The sequence below is a fragment of the Mercenaria mercenaria genome, unplaced genomic scaffold (assembly GCF_021730395.1).
Source record: "Mercenaria mercenaria strain notata unplaced genomic scaffold, MADL_Memer_1 contig_4513, whole genome shotgun sequence".
Taxonomy (NCBI): domain Eukaryota; kingdom Metazoa; phylum Mollusca; class Bivalvia; order Venerida; family Veneridae; genus Mercenaria; species Mercenaria mercenaria.
The window spans coordinates 38,243-56,764 of NW_026462747.1; the positions used below are offsets into that span (position 1 = coordinate 38,243).

An 18,522-nucleotide genomic window follows, 5' to 3' on the forward strand; every position below is an offset into this window, starting at 1 on the left:
GAACACGATAATGTTACACACCGATAGCCACACGAGAACTACATGCAGATATAGACTTGCCACAGTTCGTTACTGCGAAAATACAAAGTGGTAATATTGGACTGGGAATTCACGGCATGTTTTTCTTTCTGTTGCCATGGAAACCAGATTTCTACATGGAATTCAATTCTTTTAACAATTTTGAAAGGGGGCTACCCAAGGATCATTCCTTTGAAGTTTGGTATAATTCTGCCTAGTGGTTTTCAAGAAGAAGATTTTTTAGAAAATTTTGACAGACACACGACGCACGACGGACGACGGACATTAACCGGTCTTAAAAGCTCACTATGAGCCTTTGGCTCAGGTGAGCTAATAAAAGCTTACACAAATCGAAGAACGAGCATAGTTGCTCGCAAATATCAATGGTTAGTAAGGGGACGCACTGGCGCCAGATCAGAAAGAAAATGCCTCTGTACATGTTATACCCTACCCCTAGGTATTCTATAAGAACCATGGTCGTGAACGGGAAAATATACTAACCCATTTCAATGGCGTATTTCATACCTAAAACACGCAGTTCAGTAAATGTGTACTACTGATATTAAACAAGCGATAATTTATCTTCCATCGTGCACCAGTCACATTGTCTCAATATTCCATATTGCAGAGATGCTCCATATATTTTATGCTTTAGTCAACGTTACAGAAAAAACTTGCGTGAACTCCCCTAATGAACATCCGGTCTAGAGGTCACGGCAGTGTGCACATGTTAAGCGAAATGTAAACAAACAAAAACAGAATGCAATATATTCACAGTTTTACGATAAGACTCGAAATGATGAATGAAATTCATCTTGTATATGATTTTGAATTTGAAATCATACATTGGTATACATCTATTCTGTTTATTTAATTCATTTTGCACATTTATACTGCATATAAACATCTTAGCGTACACGTGTAGTAAAATGACGACTGACATACATTTTCACATCAGCCAATCAGAATGGTTTTGTAATCTAGAACGGAACTTCACCAGGGAAGTTCAAGCAAGTTTTTTGTGTAACGTTGAAAAAAAGCAAACTACACGTTGTTTTTCTAAGATAAGAAGTATTGAAGAAATGTGACCGGTACACAATGGAAGATAAATTGCCACTTGTTTAATATAAATAGTACACATTTACTGAACTGCGTGTTTTAGGTATGAAATACGCCATTGAAATGGGTTAGTATATTTTCCCGTTCACGACCATGGTTCTTATAGAATACCTAGGGGTAGGGTATAACATGTACAGAGGCATTTTCTTTCTGATCTGGCGCCAGTGAGGGGACATAGCTTAGAGATAACAATATATCAATATACGAGCGTAATACCTTACAAATATTAACGAATCAGCATAAAAGATTCAACTAGCAATACATAAGTATAATACCTTATAGATATCAATGTATGAACAAAATAGCTTGCGAATATCAATGAACGAGAATAATAGCTTGTATTTATTATCTTATAGGTATCAATATACGAGTGATATGGAAAAATATTGCACGATCGCGGTCCATTGAAACTCAATGGAAAATAATTTTAAGTATGTAATAAACGAGTGTAATACCTTACTAATATCAATGTACGAGCATAATAACTTGCAAATATCTTTTTACAGTACGATAATATTAGCTTACACATATCGATGTTCAATCATGATACCTTGCAAATATCAATGAACAGTACGAGAATAATAACTTACATCAATGTATTAATATAGTGGCTTGCAAATATCAATGAACAGTACAAGAATATAGCTTACAGATATCAATGAACGAGAATTATAGCTTGCAAATATTAATGTTCAGTACGAGAATAATAGTTTACAGATATCAATGCAAGAACAAAGTGGCTTGCAAATATCAATGAACAGTACAAGAATATAGCTTACAGATATCAATGTGCGAGCATGATAGCTTGCAAATATCAATGTTTAGTACAAAAATGATAGCTTACACATATCAGTGAACGAGCATAATAGCTTGCACATATCAATGTGTGGTACGAGAATAACAGCTTACAGATATCGTATACGAGTGTAATGCCTTGCAAATATTATTGTATCAACATAGTAACTTACAACTAGCAATGTATAGACATAGTAACTTTAAAGTAATAGTATATATAGTATAATAGCTTACAAATATAATTGTATGAACAGAATAGTTTGCAAATATCTTTTTGTAAATTAGTCAAACTACTTAAACTTATTTCTACAGGTTTGGTGCAACATACCCTCGTTCGATGAGATGTCAGTTTAAAGGCTTTTGAATATGGCAACAGCACAAGTATCACAAAACCGAGTTTACCTTTTCCGACTCCAAACATTGATTATAGATGGAGGGACTACAGTCGTTAGGAATATATTTGATGAGAAGAGCGCAAATGTTCCACTTAATATTCTTCTACATAACGAAAAGGCCACAATAAATCGTCTTAGGGCGGGTAAAACAATAACCCGGACACAATTTTATTTGCTGTATCCACAGAGCGGTCAGTTCCCAACTACAGCTGACTTTGATATCACTCTGTCTATATGTTTGCTACGGAACCTGAAATGCTGCGGTTTAAATAAACATTTTGCTTGGAATGCGATACCACAGGCAGGAGATACTTCACTAGAAGCAGATATATGTCGATTGAGAATGTTCAGAAATGATGTGAGTATGACTATTATAACCTTTCAAATGCAAGAAAAGTTCTTAATCTGTGAAATAGAAGATCACTCAGATTAATTTCCTACATCAATTCTCAAATATCTAACATTATGTTGATTAAACACGAATCTCAATTTGATTGTTAGTGAAGTTACATGAAAACTTCATTTTACAATTATAGATTATCTATACATTTTTGTTTCTTCTAGATAGCTCACATTTCCTCTACGACTAGTATCACGCAGAACACCTTTACGCACAAATGGTTGGAAATTGAGCAGGTAATACTAAGATTTTACGTTAACAAATGTAAATATGTGGCTTAAATCATCAGATAATTTTGCACTTTTTCAGTTCAATATCTAGGGAGGTTTTAGTCTGTTGCAGCCAAACTTCATAGGGTGAATGCCTATGGTCAGCAGATGATCTGTATTGTTTTCGCTGTTCAATGAAACAAAGCAACGCCTTTAACAGTTTTCATAGTAGTTTTAAAATTTATGCTTCAAGTCGCATAATGCTATGCAAATTATGCATGGCATTAGGCATAAACCTGAAAGACGAAAGCTCTTCTGGTACATAAAGTTTAACACCTTGATCTTCAAATTAGAAAAAAGTGTCATAGTTTAGAAAGTTAGCATACACACGTTAGTTATAGTTAAAGTGGTTGATTTTATCTCGTCAAGTGTGAAAAAAGACGGAGATACTTTATAAAATAGACTATATCCTACTTGATGTTATAAGGATTTCAGGTCTTACATATTACTATGAATATATGGCGCTATCAGTATGATAAAAGCATAAATGTCACTTACAAATCTCTTCCATCTTACACGTTGACATAAATGCACTTCCAACATTTTACAATGAAAAAAATGCTTTTAGTCCACAAAACATGCTGTTTGAATGACACATAAAAATGCTTCAAAATGGAAAGAATACATGGGTAACTGTACATCTAAGAGATATATTCAGAAAGAAATGAAATGCTTTTAAAACTGGTTTCATTCTGATGATTTTATTTCTTTTCTGCGTTAAATTATACTTCCTAAATAACATAAATGGCTATCTTGAATATTTTGTATAAATTGTACCTTATTATTATTATTTGTCAGTCAGAAAAGTATCAGAAGTAAACATGAACTTAAATAGATTTTTGAAATAATCGACCCCAACCCAACCTTACATCAGATTAAGGCAAATGTTCGCCAAATATTAGAGAGATTATCTATTTGCAACAAGTACAATCTGTTGTGAAAGGTAGTACATTATAAGCCATATTTTGATTATTCAGTTATTATTTTCGGCATAAAGTTTGTTGAAAAGAAATATTCTAAGCAGCTTATTTCACTGTGGCAAATTTCCTGAATCAAATGCTAGTACATCCTTATATGATGTCATGCAGCAATTTGACGTCAAAATTGACGTCATAATACTCTCAAGACCCGCGTTCCGATCGTTATGTATCGCTTGATCTTCTTTCTTTAACTTTCAATAAAATTGAGGCATCTAAATTACAGGATTAATGATTTTTTTTCATGTAACAACATGTGAGAAAACAATGCATAACTTTTCAGCTATCTTCAGTCTATGAAACCGGCTGTTTCCTGTTGTCATGCTCCAAGGTTTAATTTTTGCCGCGATTACTGAAGCCAACAATAACTGCGCAAAGGCTTAACTGTCAAAAGAAATGATTGCAAAATACAATTAGTGTGTCGTAATTAATACGGTAAATAATCATCATCTGCTACACTTTTGACATGCAAGCTTTTAAATTTAAGAGTATTCAACATCCATGAGACAGACATTTCAATAAAATATGAAGTAGGCCTATACACAATAATATGAAAAAGTAGATCTACGTATGGCTTAGTAACTCATTATATTCATATGAGTTACTAAAGCATACGCACGACTTACTAACTCTCAAGCATGAGCTAAAATACAGACAACTTAGTTACTTAAGAAATAATAATCTGTTCCTATATTTTATCAGGTAGATAATAAAATATGGGCAGGAGTTAAGATGCGTAGATCTAATAATTAAATCACGAGTGCGTAGCACAAGTGATTTAATTATTCGCATCCAAACGACTGCCCATGTTTTATCAATTGATAATATTATTGGGACATGTTTATTATTTCGATTCTAACAACGCAAATAATTCGCATTTTACAGTACTACATTTTCAGCGTAATACGTCATTCGGGTCATGTATTGTTACAATTGAATTTACCCCCTATGGTGGAACGTATAGATCATCAGATATTTGTTTCTTTTTTATCAGAATTTTGAGAAGTATTTATAAATAAGTAATCTAATAGCTCGCAAACTTATTATAAACATAATCATCAAATTAGGCGAGTTGACCCTGTGTTACGAGTTACAATTAACTTTAAGTAATAGTTATAGTATGTGTGAGAGTGTGTTACCAGGATATATCAGAGCTAGGGGTACATCGAGGGTATTTTTCTCTGCACATATCGTCGAGGCCGGTAGGCCGAGACAGATATGTGAAGAGAAAAATAACGAGATGTACCCCTAGCTCTGATATATCCTGGTAACACACGAGCATTACATATTATAACTGTTTTATCGCATAGTTTATCATTAGAATTTATATATTATTTTCATTTAAATTTGTTTATTATTATTTTTACTATTTTGATTCCCTTTCTGCGCCTCGCTGACTGAAACACTAAAACTTCTGTTTTAGAAAATGTGTTCCCCAGATAAAAGTACCCAGCAAATTTCTGCATTGGTTTTAAATCTTTGCATTTCATTGGCCAGACATATTGTAAAACTTGTTGTTTTGTTTGTAAAAAAAATCAAAGAAAAAGAAACATTTGAGAAATCTCAGAATTTCATATATTTCATGTATTTCTGAATTTGGCAATAACTATCAAGTTTTTGAAATATTCTAGTTTATTTATTCTTTTACTTTATAAATGTAGGTGTTTGTGACAATTCTTTCTCTGTGAACTGTAAATTGGAGCTAAAATCATCTTTTCTTTGAAAGGAAAAAATTATACTCCCTTGATAGGACCTCAATAGAGAAAAAGTGTTCCGATATATATCGAAACAGTTTTACTGTGCTGATATATATCGGAACACTTTTTTTCTTATGAAACTCCATAGAGATTTCTGTGTTGATATATATCGCAACAGTTTTGTAAGATATCAGCACAGTTTTGTAGTAATAATGTGTGTTACTATGTATAACATGCTGCAAAGATCAAATGAAAATTGCCGCACTATGCGATAATATGACCTCACATCATTATGACGTCTTACAGTACTTTATGTCAAACATTTATGACGTCACCGCTGAATTTATATAGCAATTGCAGCGGATCGTGTCAGAATCATACGTACGACACATTATTTTCACGGGTGGTAAACGCGCAATCCAATTCCCACTGGGAATACGCTAAAAATGGGTTGCGCGACTTCCGGTGCTGGTGTTGCGCATCAATATATACAAAATCGAGGTAGGTGGGTTTTTGTTTTTGTAAATAATTACACATTTACGAGTGCTTTCGAAAAAAAGCAAAATGCTATTCGACACAAAAATGAATAAGGATCATATGTGTGAAATACCAATTTATTAATTTAAGAATCAGCTCTGTTATCACGAAAACCCTGATGGCTCGAGCTGTCAAAAAAGCATGGAATCATGAAAAATGCAAATTTTCTAACTCTTGTGCCTTCTTTCTGGAAATGTGACGCTTCGAATGATCAAACACGTGTAAAACAGTCATGAAATGTTGCTTTTCGGGGAAAGATTGGCAAAAAAATAATCGGGAATGGAGTTGCGCCCCGGGAATGGAGTTGCGCGTATACATTATACACATTATGATGTATATGAGCAACTCCATTCCCGGTGCGCAACCCCATTCCCGATGATTATTTTGTCAATTATGTCCCCGTAAGCAGGATTTGAAACAAATAATTTTGATATTCGTTACTTTGTAACAGTTGAGTTATCATAAAAAGCATCAGATGTCCTCAGATTAGGCATATTAGGTCAGAAACTGCCATTTTTGTTGATTTCATACTTTTTTTCACGTTTCGTGTCGCCAGAGTTTTTATGATAATAGAGCCGAATCATAAATTACAAACCAGATATTTTACACATATGATGTATTATCATATCTGTGTCGAATAGCATTTTGCTTTTTTCGAGAAAATTTATTCTTGTCTCACACTAAGCAAAATCATAACTTCACATACCTCAATTTCGTCTTTTTTTTACGCGCAACACCAGCACCGGACGTTGCGCAACCCATTTTAAGCGTATTCCCGGCGGGAATTGGATTGCGCGTTTACCACCCGTGATTTTGTCAAACGTATTTAAATCGTACAAATAAGTTGTTAAACTATGCGATTCAGCATGTAGAATATCACGCCAACCGTTTAGCAATTAATGTCATGTCAAAATTTTGTAAAGGAATGCATCTGATTCTTATCTTACTGTAGGTACTCAATCGACTGAATACATGCGTTCAAAATCCTGTTCAAAATCTACAACAACAATTTAATGCATACAAAAATAGTCCCCTGGATGAAGAGGCTGAAAAAAGAATTGATGGGGAAATTAAGAAGTGGCGAAAATTTGAGAAAGGATTAGAAAGTGAAATGCAACTTGTAAAGAAAGACGTACAAGAAGTAAAACACGAGGTTGGCAACGTAAAAGAAGACGTTCATGCAGTCAAAGAGAAGGTGGACAACGTAAAAGAAGACGTTCATGCAGTCAAAGAGAAGGTGGACAACGTAAAAGAAGACGTTCATGCAGTCAAAGAGAAGGTGGACATCGTAAAAGAAGAGGTACATGATGTTGCAGAAAAAGTTGATGCTGTTCAAGAAAAAATTGATGAACTGGAAAATGAAAAGAGAGCTCAAGGTAAAGCCTTATTTTTAATATTTCTTTAAACATTTTTTAAGGTACAGATATTTTTGTAAGTCTTAATAAAGGACTTAGCAGCTGCTTTTCAGTAAAAAAATAATGATACATGTAACAAACTAACGTTTAAACATTTTTGAAGTTTATCTACATCTATACTGTACGAATAGGAAATATTGAATCTATTAATACTCATTATTCTGCTTTATCACTTTCTGTATCTCTCTGTTTTACAGTACTGTTCATTTCATATTAGAATAAAAAAATGTAAATCTGAAAGACCGAGATTCTGTTTCTTTCCAACCAAATGAGTAAGTTATAGTGGGTATAATAATAATACAATCTTTTGATGTTTCTAGGAGGATCAAAGAAAGCAGTAGGAAAGGCGCCGAACATCATACAAAGAGTTTTCGAGAGAATATATATGCCCTGGAAAATAAAAAGTAATTTAGCTTTAGATCATTCTATAAAATATAACTGTATCACTGTATGTAGAGAGTCCCTCTGGGTTAGCTTCTGACTGCAAATAAAAAAGGCCAGATTATAGAAAAAGCTCAAAAACAATGAGTTGTAAAATGCACATATTTTAGTGCAAAATTATTTACCAATTAAAAAAATTAAGACGTTGCAAATTGATGATTGCTCTCTCTATATGTGTATGTATACATGATCTAATACTGTAAAGAAAGTATAATTATGTCTCCCCCCACCTCTAGGGGAGACATATTGTTATTGCCCTGACCGTCCGTCCGGTCCTTCCGTCCGTCCGTCCGTACGTCACACTTCATTTCCGAGCAATAACTGGAGAACCATTTGACCTAGAACCTTCAAACTTCATAGGGTTGTAGGGCTGCTAGTATTGTTTTTGTGGTCACTCTGTCAAAGGTTAAGGTCCTCGGGGCCTGAACATTGAAAACAATTTCCGATCAATAACTAGAGAACCACTTGACCCAGAATGTTGAAACTTAATAGGATGATTGGCCATGAAGAGTAGATGACCCCTATTAATTTTGGGATTACTCCGTCAAAGGTCAAGGTCACAGGGGCCTGAACATTGAAAACAATGTCCGATCAATAACTAGAGAACCACTTGACCCAGAATGTTGAAACTTAATAGGATGATTGGCCATGAAGAGTAGATGACCCCTATTAATTTTGGGATTACTCCGTCAAAGGTCAAGGTCACAGGGGCCTGAACATTGAAAACCATTTCCGATCAATAACTAGAGAACCACTTGACCCAGAATGTTGAAACTTAATAGGATGATTGGCCATGAAGAGTAGATGACCCCTATTAATTTTGGGATTACTCCGTCAAAGGTCAAGGTCACAGGGGCCTGAACATTGAAAACCATTTCCGATCAATAACTAGAGAACCACTTGACCCAGAATGTTGAAACTTAATAGGATGATTGGCCATGAAGAGTAGATGACCCCTATTAATTTTGGGATTACTCCGTCAAAGGTCAAGGTCACAGGGGCCTGAACATTGAAAACAATTTCCGATCAATAACAAGAGAACCACTTGACCCAGAATGTTGAAACTTAATAGAATGATTGGCCATGAAGAGTAGATGACCCCTATTAATTTTGGGATTACTCCGTCAAAGGTCAAGGTAACAGGGGCCTGAACATTGAAAACCATTTCCGATCAATAACTAGAGAACCACTTGACCCAGAATGTTGAAACTTAATAGGATGATTGGCCATGAAGAGTAGATGACCCCTATTAATTTTGGGATTACTCCGTCAAATGTCAAGGTCACAGGGGCCTGAACATTGAAAACAATTTCCGATCAATAACTAGAGAACCACTTGACCCAGAATGCTGAAACTTAATAGGATGATTGATCATGAAGAATAGATGACTCCTATTGTTTTTGAGGTTACTTCGTCAAAGGTCAAGGTCACAGGGGCCTGAACATTGAAAACCATTTCCGATCAATAACTAGAGAACCACTTGATCCCAGAATGTTGAAACTTCATAGAATGATTGGTCATGTAGAGTAGATGATCCCTTTTGTTTTTGGGGTCACTCTGTTGAAGGTCAAGGTCACAGGGGCCTGAACATTAAAAACCATTTCCAATCAATAACTTGAGTACCACTTGACCCAGAATGTTGAAACTTCATAGGATGATTGTACATGCAAAGTAGATGACCCATATTGATCTTGGGGTCATTTTGTTAAAGGTCAAGGTCACAGGGGCCTGAACATTGAAAAACATTTCCGGTCAGTAACTTGAGAACAACTTGACCCAGAATGTTGAAACTTAATAGGATGATTGTTCATGCAAAGTAGATAACCCATATCGATCTTGGTGTCATTTTGTTAAAGGTCAAGGTCACAGAGGCCTGAACATTGAAAAACATTTCCGGTCAGTAACTTGAGAACAACTTGACCCAGAATGTTGAAATTTAATAGGATGATTGGTCATGCAGAGTAGATGACCCCTATCGAGTTTGGGATTACTCTGTTAAAGGTGAAGGTCACAGGGGCCTGAAAACCGTTTCTGATCAATAACTTGAGAACCTTTTGACCCAGAATGTTAAAACTTTATAGGATAATTGGACATGCAGAGTAAATGACCCCAATTAATTTTGGGGTCACTCTATTAAAGGTCAAGGTCACAGGGGCCCGAACATGGAAAACAATGTCCGGTCAGTAACTTGAGAACCACTCAATCCAGAATGTTGAAACTTCATAGGATGATTGCTCATGCAGAGTACATGACGCCTATCGATTTTGGGAACAGTCTATTAAAGGTCAAGGTCACAGGGGCTTGGTCATGTGAAATCATTTCCGGAAAATAACTTTAGAAAACATTTCACAAAACGTAAAATGAGAAAAGTATGAACTTATGAACTTCATTATTTCATACCTTTAGGCTTCATAATTCTTTAACTTCTAATTAGAATCGTAAAATCTGAAATCGTTACCTATTAAATCCTAAATTTTATGATTTCACACATGGCGACTTCATGATTCCTTAAATATCATTAACTTAAGGTTTCTGTCAACGGTGGAAGAAGTGCACCGTTGCCCCTCGGGCACGACCTTGCATTGAACTCAATGGCCTCAATACAGACAGATCCTCTATATCTCTGGCAGAGATTCAAATCCACCAGACTTGAACGAAGACATCAAAGCCGAGGCGCAAGGTTTTCGAGGGGGCGCTTTTGCCCATGTTAGGTAGGGATTCAGGGGTCAGGTGCGGATCAGATTGACTCCCCCTGTAATTTTTTGAAGTGCATGCATACAATGGTGGCCTCTGGTGTATTTTAGGTCTAAATTTTAAGGTATTGGAGGAGTTTGATACTCCCGTCTTGATTGGGGGCTCAGGTGGATCTCCCCCTTGAAAATTTTGAACTACAGGTATAACAGTGGCCTCTGGTGCATTTCTGGGTCTAAATTTTGAGGCGCATCTTTGTTGAGTACAAGTCACTTCTCGGCCTACTGGGGGGGGGGGGGGGGGGGGGGGCACGGGCCCCCTCGGCCGGGGCCTGGAGCATATATCGTATTTCAAAGGAAGCCGACACATTTTTGTTACTCCGAGGTGTCAGTCAAAGGTAGGCGGAGAATCCGATACAGTTCACGTGATTTGTAAACGTCAATTAAATTAACAGGATTGACTCCGCCATTCTGATCGGTCAAATGTTGATTTCACACAACGTCAGAGAGTCCACGAAGAGAATTCGTCACTCTCCCTCCCTATCGGTTTCTTTTTTCATTAAGAATTCACTTCATAAATTCTATCTATAACTTAGCAAACCTTTAACATAATATATCATTTTGGTTGCAAAATAGACCATTTACAAATGTAAATGAAGAATTAGCTCCAAACTTTCTAATATGCAACACGCTAGAATGACGTCACAATAACGTGCAGTGACGTCAGTGTCTTTTTTCTTTTTTTTTTTTTTTTTTGTCAAACTTTTATTTTAAGGAGGTAGGTTACCTTTATATTTGTATGTGCGCATGTCCAACCGGAAGCTAATGTGACGATTTACGACGACGTTTACGACAAACTAAATGTGTTTGTATATTCATTCTTCTGAAAACAAATCATAGACCTGTCTTCGATCTGACGCTTTATGGTTTAAGGAGGTAGGTTACCTTCATATTTGTATGTGCGCATGTCCAACCGGAAGCTAACTTGACGTTTTACGACGACGTTTACGACAAACTAAATGTGTTTGTATATTCATTCTTCTGAAAACAAATCATGAACTTGTCTTCGATCTGATGCTTTATGGTTTAATAATGCAGAAATAATGAATAAATTGCCGCAGAAACGCTTCAAAACAATGTTGCCTTAAAATGACGTCATTGACGTCATGACGTTACGTGTCAGTTACCGCGCAAAATTAATAGCTTTTATCTCGAAAGTACGTAATTCTGTACATTTTCTTTATTTTAACTATTTTCAAATAACCATTATTTGCTGAAATATTTTTTATGAGTCTTTTGCTCTGAATAATAATCAATATTTTGCTTCTTTTATGCAGTTATATTGAAATGTTATGCGGAATGAAAGAAAATGGATGATGGCAGCCAATGTTATTTGGAATATAGTTGGGTGAAAGGTTACTTGTTACGGCCATTTTCAAATAAAAAGTCTAGCAGTGTGATTTGTAATACCTATTTTTCAGGTTCCATTGATAATTTGTTACTTACATACTAAAACTAAGATCTAAAATTGTTCAAATTTCAGTAGAAAATTGTGGTTTCTTGAATTGAATTGATGTTACCATGGAAACGAAGCCCGTGACCTATGTATCTAAATGTAAAATTCAAAAGCGTTGACACTGGTCTATTTAAGAAACACAGCTTCGGCTTTTTATTTTTATTTCAACAATATCCATGAGAATAATAGCAGTACGTTGAACGATTTTTCCATGAAAAATGGCGGACGAGGGGTACTGCTGTACGTATTCTAAGCTGTGAAATTTGTTTGAATAAATGCAAATAACACGAAAATGTAACCTACGTTAGAAATAATATGTTTTAAAGCTACATCAACTAGAAAGATAATCTTATTCAATATTTTTTTTTAAGAAATTACGACAAACAGCAAGATATAAGCTATTTTAAACATCTCTGTTGCCATGGTTACTTTAAAATTTAAGAAAAATAGGGTACCATGTAAAGTGCTTGGTATTTTGCTAATAATATTACCCAAATATTTCATGTTGGTCATTAACAGAATGGCACTGAAGCCGTTGAAAACCCCTATTTTTATACATAGTTGTTTAAAAATGAAAGAAAATGCGTTACCATGGAAACACGAGCCCCGCGACATATACATTTTAAGCTTATATTAGAAAGATAACGTGCATACCAGTAAAATTATCAATTATGCAGACTTCTACGGATATCAATGAAACTAAAAGACACTGAAAAGTGTTAAATATTCGTATTTTCCTTCTTCTTTCAATATGAAATACTTTTGGAGGGTCATGTTCTTCAAACCTGGATAAAAATTGATCTTGAAGGGACAGAGACAAACGAAATTGAGATTGTAGCAGCTAAAACTTCATATTACACAAAATACAAAAACATGCTGCGGTTCAACTAATTTGAATTTACCCTTGTAACAAGGTAACCTACCTCCTTAACAATGCAGAAATAATGAATAAATTGCCGCAGAAACGCTTCAAAACAATGTTGCCTTAAAATGACGTCATTGACGTCATGACGTTACGTGTCAGTTACCGCGCAAAATAAATAGCTTTTATCTTGAAAGTACGTAATTCTGTGCATTTTCTTTATTCAAACTATTTTCAAATAACCATTATTTGCTGAAATTTTTTTATGAGTCTTTGCTCTGAATAAAATCAATATTTTGCTTCTTTTACGTAGATATATTGAAAGTTATACGGAATGTAAGAAAATGGATGATGGCAACCGTGTTATTTGGAATATGTTGGGTGAAAGGTTACTTGTTACGGCCATTTTTAAATAAAAAGTCTAGCAGTTTGTTTTGTTATACCTATTTTGCAGGTTCCGTTGATAATTTGTTATTTAAATACTAAAATTAAGATCTAAAATTGTTCAATTTCTGTAGTAAATTGTGGTTTCTTGATTTAAATTGATGTTACCATGGAAACGAAGCCCGTGACCTATGTATCTAAATGTAAAATTCAAAAGCGTTGACACTGGTCTATTTAAGAAACACAGCTTCGGCTTTTTATTTTCATTTCAACGATATCCATGAGAATAATAAAACACGCTGAACGATTTTTCCATGAAAAATGGCAGACGATGGGTACTGCTGTACGTATTCTAAGCTGTGAAATTTGTTTGAATAAATGCAAATAACACGAAAATGTAACTTACGTTAGAAATAATATGTTTTAAAGCTACATTAACTAGAAAGATAATCTTATTCAATATTTTTTGGAAGAAATTACAAAAAAAAGCAAGATATAAGCTATTTTAAACATCTCTGTTGCCATGGTTACTTTAAAATTTAAGAAAAATAGGGTACCATGTAAAGTGCTTGGTATTTTGCTGATAATATTACCCAAATATTTCATGTTGGTCATTAACAGAATGGCACTGAAGCCGTCGAAAACACCTATTTTTATACATAGTTGTTTAAAACTGAGAGAAAATGCGTTACCATGGAAACACGAGCCCCGCGACATATACATTTTAAGCTTATATTAGAAAGCTAACGTGCATACTAGTAAAATTATCAATTATGCAGACTTCTACGGATATCAATGGAACTAAAATACAAAATGAAAAGTGGTAAATATCTGTATTTTCTTTTTTTCCTGCTCTTTCAATATGAAATACCTTTGGAGGGTCTGTTCTTCAAACCTGGTAGATCAAAATTGAACTTGAAGGGACAGAGACAAAGAAATTGAGCATTGTAGCAGTCAAAACTTCCATACTAAACGAACTATAAAAAATGATTGCGGGTTCAACTAATTATGACCCCAATTTCCCTTGTAACAAGGTAACCTACCTCCTTAAGACAGAAATGTAGCCCATAGGCCTAATGCCAAAAAAAAAAAAAAAAAAAAAAAAAGACAACAGACTATCTAAATTCAGTGAAATATGGGGTAATTATACCATCCTGCTCTTGGCAATGCAAATTAGCGTTCATTGTTAATAACAATATTAAACAGATATTTTTACAAAAAAAAAAAGTGTGTACTATAGTCTGTATGTTATCATCGTTATCATCTAGATGGTAAAACTTAAAAAAAAACTGGAGTTTTATGATTTTTGTTTTGTTTTGTTTTGTTTTTTGCTTACATAAGAGTTTTTCATGTAGAATTTCAAGCAATTTGAAATAGAAATGTTGAGATGTCATACTTGTATGTACACACGCACAGGTGTTTTTGCTAAACTCTGTCCCAAAAAAATTAATAAATTGGTTCTGTATACATAACAACGGACATGTCGCACCGCCTCAGTTACAAGTATGAAATTAAAAGATTCTAAATTTTGAACAACTTAGATGCTATTGAAAATAAGGGTACATATACACGTACCATACGTACATTATATCAAACAACAATCATATATTGATACTTACACAGAAATGCCACATGAGCCGGGTTCCACTCCGAAATGGTCAACATCACAAATACATTGCATTAAATGATATCATACTAGAGTCTATAAAAGTAAACGTATCAAAAGTTCCGCGAGAGAGAGTCTTGATAAATCTTACTTACGTCATTTTCCCTTTTTTAGTAACTCTTTTTCGCCGACTTCATGTTTTTTTGAGCTGTGAGGGCTCCTAGTGCCCTGCAGCCTCCGACGGTATTGGGCACGGTTAAATTGCGCTACGAGGTATCGTTATGGATTGACACACCGGTGAACTGCTTTAGTTTATCGGGGTTAATACCTTTATATGAACAATATCATTTTCGCCTGACTAACATAAATTTTTTCAAAGCTTTTGAATACGGAACTTCATCAGAACAGAACAGATAAAATGTTTATTCAGCATTTGTACATATAGTACCTCATTACATAATATACTTGCATACAAGATATGAATAATTGTGACAATGTTGTTGGAAATTTAAATTTAAATACAAAATTCAAATTCAAAAAGGAGAAGGATCGTAAAGGCCGTAACAGGCTGGTCTTTTTAACCGAAACACCCAAAAAACTGCAAACCACCATGATACCCAGCATCAAAATTAATCACTTATTTGATACTATATAATATATATTTATAAATCAAGGGGAACAACCCAAAACCACTTAACTTTAAATACGGTTGTTGCAGTTATCTTCCCTACAATTGGTTGCTGATAACCTAAAAAAAGTACACTGGGAGATCCTGGGGCAAAAAGACTGCGAATCTTAACGGTTCTTGAAATAAGATGATGATGTTGCGGCGGAACGCAAAAAACGTACGTTACAGTAATAATAACAGTGATTGCTATTAGCTATCAATATGGTAACCTAAACTGTCTGGAGAATGAAAACTATGTATAATTCAACTATGACAAAAAAATAAACTAGTTGTTAGTATGCTGATATTAATGTTCTATGTAATATAATTGTCAATGCTTTTGATGCCAATGTTGATGAGCACAATTAGGTGCCCAAACTCCACTTTGACATTATAGAATTTGTCGAGGTCTGACGGTCAAACACATTTTATACAAATTTGACAAAGTTGTATTAGAAATGTTCAACTTTGATTCCGTTACTCCAAGGTAACACCAATATGCCTGGGACGATTTAGCTAGTTATCGAACCTTGGCCGAGGTCTTATGGTCAAAACATCTTGCACGTTTGGTGATGATCGAAAGGGAAATGTTCACTTACAGTGTGGGAAAAGCTTTGTGTCAGACAGAGGACCCACACAGACCGGAATAACTAATATGTCGCTCCACCAACCACTGTCTATCTATGTAAAAGGCTAATTTCGTTTGACGTGACGTCAAAGACGATAAAAGGGTATTTTGTTTCGATGGCGCGTATGATGATTTTTTTATAAACTCTCTTTCAGATTTATAATTTTTTAAAAGGATGATACTTTTTGGCCATGTTATGCAAGTTGGCATGAAAGACTATTTTAATGGAATCTTAACAAGCGGCACTAGCTGATACTTTATTTCTAATGTCAAAATATGATATTAAACACATATTTATGCATTATTAGCCCACACTAATAACTATTAGCGTGAAAACTCTTCGTTTATTCAGTCATTCATCAAAAATTAGCACACGGTCCTATACATTTTATTTCTCACATATTGGCCATATTTTTTTTAACATTGTGCTGAGAAGTTTCATCAACACTTACATTGTAGAAAAAGTTCTACCCACGAAAATATTATGAAAGTTTTGATTTTCCCATAGTCTACCATTAAGAAAAAATACGCGAGGTCAAATCTTTTAGTCTAACAAATATTCAAGCACATGCCCATATTTGTATTTGTTGAATTTTTATGCTATAATATCGTAGTTGAGTTAATCAAATTCTCATTGTAGAAAAAAAATCGATCTAAACGTGCTGATCGATTCCCAATTAAGGCAGTCCCTTGTTTTATATTATGCTCAGATCTGTTTTTCATTAGCATCTGGAACGCATGCACATTCTGTCCGTTGCTATTCTGTTTCATTCTGTAATTTTATCAAATCGTCGCGGACAATATACGCCTCGCCTGGGATCGAGCTCACGACCCAGCTATCCTTAGTACTGCGCACTCTCCGTATTAAGAGAAGCGGGTGGATTTTGACATGGTCTATTGATTTGGTTATAATAATAATAAAGTTGACGCTTCCCTGTGTCTGGATCCGCTCAATGTTTTTTGGCTTCACTTTTAAGTTTGAGGACCAAATGTGGTTTTGTATATGTGGATATATATAATTAATTGAAGCCCGTGCCATGAGAAAACCAAAGAGTGGGTTTGCGATCAGCATGATCCAGCAAACAGCATTGCGCATCCGCGCAGTCTGGTCAGATCCATGCTGTTCGCTTCAAAGACTATTTGTTATTAGAGAAACCATTAGCGACCAGCATGGATCCTGACCAGACTGCGCGGATGCGCAGGCTGGTCTGGATCCATGCTGGTCGTAAACCCACTATGTTGGTTTTCTCATGGCACGGCTCTTATGCCCTTTCCGCGTCTGTAACGTAATAAAACTTATGAGCGTCAGATGTTCCTTTCACGGTTCCGTAGAATAGCTATATATATTACACGAAATCATTTTAAAACTAGTCTAAGTCTGCAGCTCTCAAATACGGAAATATCTAACATCCGAGGCATATAGCGAGATTGTGTAAAATCCTAAGGATATTGCCACTTGGATATTGGCACTTGTGGACTTTTTCTGTTAATTCAGATTCAATGTAGAATGATTCAGGTGAATAATTCCTTCCAAGTGAGTGATGTACTCTTAAACTAAGATAAATCTAGCTAATTTTAAATGGTAGTCCAATTTGTATTGATGGAAACAAGATATGCTAAAAAATATACTTCTTTGTTTAGAAGAAGGGCATACGTCTTTTTCATACAAAAGAATAATGGTTTCTCGGAATAAAAAAAGGATATCATCGTTAAGGATGTAGTTTACTTTATGATAGGGTAGTTTTTTTTTTCGTTATGAATAATACCGCAGTGTATATATTCCATGAACTGAATACACTCTTTTTTGCGCTCCTCTGCATATTATTTATTACAATTCATTTATCTTTTTGTAATACTTAGGAACAAAATCATTATACATGTGCAGCGAGGATAGGTATTTTATGCAAACAAAGTTAATGCATGACATGTTCAGCTCGCTTCGCTCTCCTGCCTTCATTAAGTATTTACACACAGGAAAGGGACTGGAGTAAAAGTTCACAGCCTGGATCAGACCCATGATACTTGTGACGTTCCGCTACCATTGAGGTTTTATGTTCTGAAATTTAGGACTTACTTTGAGATGCGATATTCCATTGCTATTTAACA

General features: G+C 34.9%; 1 protein-coding gene across 1 annotated transcript in view; it reads left to right on the plus strand.

Annotated features, from left to right (window-relative positions):
• The window catches only part of LOC128553935 (E3 ubiquitin-protein ligase DZIP3-like), a 35,292-nt gene extending 26,300 nt beyond the window's left edge, over positions 1–8,992 (plus strand). The window contains exons 2-5 of the mRNA XM_053535132.1: positions 2,245–2,685; positions 2,892–2,963; positions 7,160–7,583; positions 7,943–8,992. Of these exons, the coding sequence (XP_053391107.1) occupies positions 2,299–2,685; positions 2,892–2,963; positions 7,160–7,583; positions 7,943–8,103 (1,044 nt within the window). The 5' untranslated portion in view covers positions 2,245–2,298 and the 3' untranslated portion in view covers positions 8,104–8,992. The remainder of the gene's footprint in view (positions 1–2,244; positions 2,686–2,891; positions 2,964–7,159; positions 7,584–7,942) is intronic.
• Positions 8,993–18,522: the final 9,530 nt, after the last annotated feature.